General features: G+C 42.2%; 1 protein-coding gene across 1 annotated transcript; it reads left to right on the plus strand.

The window, feature by feature from the left end:
* The first annotated feature begins 1,867 nt into the window (after positions 1–1,867).
* BECN2 (beclin 2) lies at positions 1,868–3,169 on the plus strand. The gene has a single exon (XM_037805714.1). It carries the CDS (start codon positions 1,868–1,870, stop codon positions 3,167–3,169), a length of 1,302 nt encoding a protein of 433 aa, XP_037661642.1.
* Positions 3,170–7,013: the final 3,844 nt, after the last annotated feature.

Here is a 7,013-nt window from a genome sequence, read left to right on the forward strand (position 1 = left end):
TTAGCCATTACTGGTGAATTAATTCTGCCATTCTGCACTCAGGGATGAATCAGGACCCAAAATTGACCACAATGTTTAAAGCGGATCCAACCTTATTCTGCTTTTTCACCTGGAAGAAATGTCAGGGTGAGAAAGGGAAAATGGGTGGTGGATTCTCTCTAATCCTTATCCTATGGTTTGTGTCTCAGGTTGATCGTGCATCCTTTTGCAGCACTGGGATCCTTACTGTTAAAGTCATAGCACACAATGGATTATTCATTTTAGCATTTTGAAATGTTGATACATCTCCTAGTTATTTGTGGGATTGCCTTTCATCTTTGGCCCACTTGACAGGTTCTGGGGAATGTTAAATCTCCTGGGGAAGGATAGTCAACTTCTAGAGGTCACAAAGGCTGCAGGGACTCCTTGATCAGCTGTTTAAACTCTCTGCACCTTAGGCACCTTAGTTTCCTTAGCATAAGAAAAAGGCACTCAAATTCATGCCTCTGAATTTGAAGTAGAGTCTTGCTTAGGTCTCCTTAAGGTATTGTCGAAAGTGACTTTCCTACCTCCCAGAGTTTCTGAGGATCAGATAAGACACTATGGGAGCTCTTACAAAAGGTTAAGTGATGAACAGGTGTAAATTATCCATTCAGCCATGACAGTGGCATAGTTTAAATGGAATTTCAAGACTGCAGGCAGAGGGATAGCCCACGGAAAATGTGTTATCTCAGTAGAGCAATGTTTCTCAGCATGCAGTTGTCTGATGTGCTTAAACATGTAGAGTCCTGGGTCATTCCCCAGTGAAGCTCAGCCTTGGCTTTCCTGCCTTCCTCCAGCCCTCTGAGCCACCCTCTGCCAGGGTGGTGGCTGTGGCTGGAAACAGCCTCCCTGCCTTCATGCTGCCTTCTGCTGGCCTTGGGGGAGAGAGGCCCTGTGGCTTTCAGCCCCTTACTGTGCTCACCTGGTTAGGATGAGGTATTGGGACATTCTGTATGTGTTTATTTTTTGCTCTACTTTGCCAGGTTCAATAACTGCAGGTTAGAAAGTCATAAGAATTTTGTTTCAGAGCAAGTGTCCCTGGTCAACATATGTGCTTAACTGGTGATTGACTGAAGGAAGCCAACAAAGATTTTTGTTTGCTTTTTTATGTTATGCAAATGTATCTTGAGATTAATCTTGTGAATTATGAAGTTGCATATGTTAGCCTCAGGCTGAGTTGATGGTGGTAAAATATATACCTCCAAGTACTTTATTTTGATTCATTAATATAAACAAATATCTTTTCCAGGTATACCATGTGCAGACATATTACTGTGTGATAAAGGATGTTGAGGGTGTCAACAGAGCAGATAGCCTCAATTTGGAAGTCGAGAAAGGCTTCCAGGAAGAAATGGCATCTAAAACAGACCTAAAAGATGAGTAGGAATTAGCAAGGCAAAGAGGGGAAGGAATAGCATTCCAATTAGATGGCAGGAAATGGTGAGGGAAGAAGCTGGAAAGATGGGCAGGGACCTTGGGTGTTAAGTTAAGATGACTGGACTTTATCATAAGGATATGATAAGGGTATTAAAACATTCTAAGGAGGGAGTGCTGTGATCAGATTTTAGCTTTACAAAGATTTCTCTTAAGGCGTGCCTTGAAAATGTTAAAGGAGGAAAGTGCAATGATCAGATTTTCCTTTTAGAAAGCATCACTTGTCTATAAAGAGCTAAAGGAGGTCTAAGGAGGGTAACATTGTAAGATTTTAGGCAGGAAAGTGCCCAAGATCAGATACGCATTTTAAAAGACTCACTCTCTTGGAAGATGCTTAAGAAGGTATAAAAAGATCAGTAAACAAGAAGTCAGAGGAAACTTAGAATCAAGTCAGAACATCAAAACCTCCACCATGTCCTCCATCCGCTTCATCTGCCAGTGCTGCAGCCAGCCCCTGAAACCTTACCAGTCCACGGAGATCCTGGGCCTCAGCACCACCCAACGATTTGCAGTTTCAATGCTCACCTCAGCTCAGGGGCAGCCAGCAGGAGAGGGGGTAGGCCGTACCTCCAGGGAGGAGACAGATATTGAAAAGCAACAGGATGGTGCTTCTTGCAGACCGGATGAAGGCTTGACTTCCAGGGAAAGTTCCAACAACTTCACCTTGCTTGGGGAGTTTGTCCCCATGGGATCCCTCAGCAGCATCCAGAAGGTTGCTGGGGACATTTTTGACATCCTCACTGGCACAAAAGAGGTAGATCATCCCCTGTGTGAGGAATGTACCAGCACTCTTTTAGAGCAGCTGGATACCCAACTCACTATCACAGAACATGATAATCAGAACTACAGAGGCTCTTTGGAGACCGGGAAGCTGATGAGTGAGTTTGCGAAGGACATGCTGCAGATGGAGCTGACGGGCCTGGAGCTGGAGGAAGCCAGGCTGGTCAAGGAGCTGGAGGAGCTAGAGAAGAATGGTAAGAGAGCAACAGAAGATCTCAGGGCAGCCCAGGTGGAGACGGAGGCACTGGACCAGCAGGAAAAGCAGAATCAGAGGGTCTACAGTGAGCTTAAACAGCAAGAACTGGATCTGCTTGATGAGCTGACAAGTGTGGACAACAGGCTAAGGTATGCCCAGACCCAACTGGAGTGGCTGCAGAAAACCAACGTCTTCAGCATAACATTTGATATCTGGCAAGAAGGCCCCTTGGGCGTCATCAATAACTTCAGGTTGGGCTGCCTCCCCACAGTCCCTGTGAGCTGGAATGAGATTAATGCTGCTTGGGGACAGACAGCTTTGCTACTCCTTGCCCTGTCCAATAAAATTGGACTGGAGTTTCAGAGGTACCGGCTTGTCCCCTGTGGAAACCACTCCTATCTGAGGTCGTTAACAGATGACTCCATTGAACTGCCATTATTCTGTTATGGGGGGCAGAGTGTTTTCTTGGATAATAAATTTGACTATGCAATGATGGCATTCCTGGACTGTATGCAGCAGTTCAAGGAAGAGGCCGAGAAGGGTGAGTCGGGTCTCTGCCTGCCCTACAGGATCAATGTGAAGAATGGCCTAATGGAAGATCCTGCATCTGGCAGTGAATACTATTCCATCAGAACCCTCCTGAACACAGAGGAGCAGTGGACAAAGGCTCTCAAGTTCATGCTTGTAAATCTGAAATGGAGTCTTGCTTGGGTTTCCTTAAGGTATTGTCAAAAATGACTTTTTTCTTCTATGAGGGAGAGGGAGAATATTTTAAGATATTTTGTAAAATTCTCAGGTAAACTATAAAGCCAAAAAGCATTAATTTAATATCAAAATAAAGTACTGAGCAACCAAAAGTCATTCTCTGTCTTTTCCAACACCATCTCTGTCCTCCCTTCCCTGTTATCTTCTTCACTTCTCCCCGACCCAGAAAAAAAAAAGACAGTGAAAAAATTCAATTACAAGAGGGCAAGATTTTTTCTGCATAAAAAAGGATAAAGGGACCCCAGAGGGAAAGAATTGAGGGTGGAGATGAAAGGAGATGGAGGTTTTCAATTTTTTGTTGAGAAGACACTATGTGGGCCACTGATTTAAGTTGTGGAGTAATGGGGTTGGATGGGGTGGGATGGAGGTGCAAAGATTATTAGATTTTTGCTGTGATCCATTGTGTAAACCTCTTCTCTCTCTACCTGAGAATGACTGGTAACATTCGGCTGATCAGTTCAAAGGTGAGTCAATAGTTCTGAAGTGACATCTTAGAGACCTGAAGATTAAAAAGAAGCCATCCAGGGGAATTTTTTTTTAATGTAAATTATTTTACCCACTCCTCTGCTTTTCCATTGTTTTCATGACAAAGTCCAAAGTCCTTCCCGTGGCCTGCATGGTGGTCTGTCACTATTTGCTTCTCCAAGCTCATCTCACCTCTCCCAGCTCCTTTCTGTTTCCATTAAGCCAAGCCAGTCCCTTCTACTTCCCTTGTACTTCCCTGTGTGTCAATGTCTTCTAACCAGATTATTCACTTCTCCAGGGCTAATTTAGCTTTGTAGTCCAGACAGTACCTAGAACAGCCCCTTGTACATACAAGTTCTGGAAATGAGAATAGGAAGGTGACCAGCTTGTCACAGACTCAGAAGGAATAGAAAATTCCAACCATAGGAGATTAAGTGAACTAAGGTCTAAGCATATGCTAGAATATCATGCAAGCATGTATAGTTCATGATTATATAAAGGTTATTTCCATGAAAATGTTCTGTTTGATAAAGCTTTCTACCTGAGATTAGGAAAAAGACAGGGACAGGGTGTTGGCTATATTAGCATTTCTGTTTAACGTGTACTGATTGTCTTAGCTAGTGCAATAAATCAAAAATAAAAGGTATAGGATTAAAAGGATAAAAATAAAATTATCATTATTTGCAGAAAATTATAAAATAGAATATACAAAAGAGTCAACAGATAAACTATTAAAATTAATGAGTGAATTAAGAATTCATTGGCTACAAAAATCAAATATATTTCTATATATATGCAACAATTAGAGAAAGAAATTTAAAATAGTTTAAAATAATTAAATACCTAAAAATAAATCTCACAAAAAAACCCTCTGCAAAGAAAATTATGTTTTCAATTTCCTTTAGACCAGGGGTTGGCAAACTTTTTGTGGAAAGAGCCAAATAGTAAATATTTTTAGCTTGGTCCATCTGGTTTCTGTCACAACTACTCAATTCTGCCATTGTAGTGTGAAAGCCACAGAAAGGTTTAAATGGATGGCTGTGTTCTAATAGAACTTTGCTGACCAAAATAGGCAGCAGGTTGAATTTGGCCCATTGGCCATAGCTTGCCAACCCCTTCTCTAGGTGGCACTCTTTCAAATCATGGACCATGTCTGCCTTGTTTGCAGTTACGTTCCCGGCATCCTGCATAATGTCTGCCACATGGTAGCTGCTCACTGAATGGATGAATAAATAAGTCACTCCATTATACTGAGTGCTGGGATTATGGGAAATGTTGTTTTCTTTGTAGTTTATAAATATTCTCCAGTGTACATGCATTTATCCCATAACAAAATATTCAGCCATGTTAACCATGCTTTTATATCATTCTGTTTAAAATTTTGTTCCTATCTATCTCCATTTCCTGACCTATCCTCCACTCCCACCTCACAACTTCTCACACAGACACACTACATTTTCCATTCAAATCATCTGAATGATAGAAACAGCTGTGCAAAGAGATTGTAGGCCTCTGAAATAAAAGATAAATCAGTTTTAGAAAGGAGAAATTCTAGTTTTTCCTACAGAGAAAGAGCACGGAACAAGTAGGCCAAGAGCTCTGTAGCACTGGAACTCAAACTGTTTCAAAGGGAAGCATTTGCTGCTGAAAGAGATAAGGATGGAGAGTTAAGAAAGACCATGGTCTAGGAGGGTCATCAATACCAGGGCAAGTCATTTAAATTTAAATATCTAGTCAAAGAGAAATCAGTGGCCCCCACCCCACACATCTTGCCCACTGACAGGCTTAAATCACCAAATGTCATGGACATAAATTTTAGAAGGGTAGCAAGAGAAGTAGTGTAGACTACAAGGATGGGCCGTTGGTCCAGTCAGCAAGCGTGGAGGTGGACAGTCCTCAGAAACACCACCTTTAGAGGAACTCATGAAGGGAATGGCAAGTGATGGTTTGAGGCAAATGAACAGCAGTGGAAAAGAGAAAGTCAAGAGAAGAGAATTGAAAAGATTGGGAGAAACTCTAGAGACTTTTCAGATTGGTGATGGTAACATCCAGATGGCATTAGACAGAAAAGTGAAAAAGAGATGAAGAGCAGATAGTGAATGCAACCATTCTTTTGCTACTCTTGACCGTTGAGGGAAGGATATAAATGAACCAAAGAATGTTTGAAGAAGGGACAAAACTTGAGAATTTTTACAACTAAGATGAAGGAGATAGGAAGAGAGAAAGATTAAAAATACAGTGTGGAGAGGAGAGTGGTTAACTATCGTCAGGTATTGACGTCAGAGGAGAAAGTAGAGGTCAAATCATGAAGCAAGTTGAAAGGATTATTCTTGAACAGGAGAAAAGGCAACTCTTCTCTGAGACTAGTAAGAAAGTGGGGGAAGATGCTGATATAGATAATGCACAGCAGGGGTGCAGGTTGTTGGCAACAAGTAGTTTAGGCAACTTTGAGGAGGGGTTGGTGGAGAGAATATGCACATAGTGGTGGGAGGAATTGGATAGAGGAGACTAAAGTAGCAGTATAAATTGAGATCTGCATACCATACATCTAGATATTTAAAAATATAAATCAAGCTACAGACTGTTCAATAAAGTATATTCTATCCTTCCACCTTGGCAAATACACCATCCTAATTACCTGTAAAACCAGTTTCAAATTTAGGATTCTCAGGCACCTTGGAGTCCACGGCTGGAACATTTCTAGGCTGGAAGTAGCAGCCCACAGTCCATGGACCAGCTCCTCTTCTCTTTCCATCACCAGCTCATTCCATGCAGCAAAGGGCCTCTTGGGCTTGCGTGTGGACACACCAGCTCTCACGTTTATACTTCATCTGTGCCCTTGCAGTCAGTCACTCCACCAGCAGCACAGTCCACCCTTGGGAAAATGGACCAGGGAAAGCCTCTGTGGTTCCTGGAAAATGACCCTGGGCCTCTTGCACAGAGAACAGCAAGGTCCTCAGTATCTGAAGCATGAGCTAGAAAGGGAGGAGTGTGAGCTTTAGGTGGGCTTGTGTTCTCAAGCCCATTTAATCCTCTCCCCATGGGGAGGGCTGAGGTCAGACGAGGACTAGATTGAGGTCCTGTAAAGTATAGTGAGGCACCTCTTGGCCATGTTGAAGGGTGGTGCCACCGGTTTTGTCAATTTATATTCCCATCAAAAGTGCCTAAGACATTGCAGCATCATTAACCCTGGACAATATCAATACCTAAAAATTTACAATCTACTATGTGGGAAAAAAACTCGTTTTAGTTTGAATGTCTTTAATTATTGTTAAACATCTTTGGTGTTTACTGGTAGTCTTTCCTTTATGACTTCTGGAGTTAGCATCATGGTTAGAAAGATTGTCTCCAT

The sequence above is a fragment of the Choloepus didactylus genome, chromosome 2, assembly GCF_015220235.1.
Source record: "Choloepus didactylus isolate mChoDid1 chromosome 2, mChoDid1.pri, whole genome shotgun sequence".
In the NCBI taxonomy this organism is placed as follows: Eukaryota; Metazoa; Chordata; class Mammalia; order Pilosa; family Megalonychidae; genus Choloepus; species Choloepus didactylus.

Excerpts from the sequence above, each read along its gene's own strand:
- BECN2 (XM_037805714.1), top strand. The coding sequence starts at position 1,868 with ATGTCCTCCATCCGCTTCATCTGCCAGTGCTGCAGCCAGCCCCTGAAA.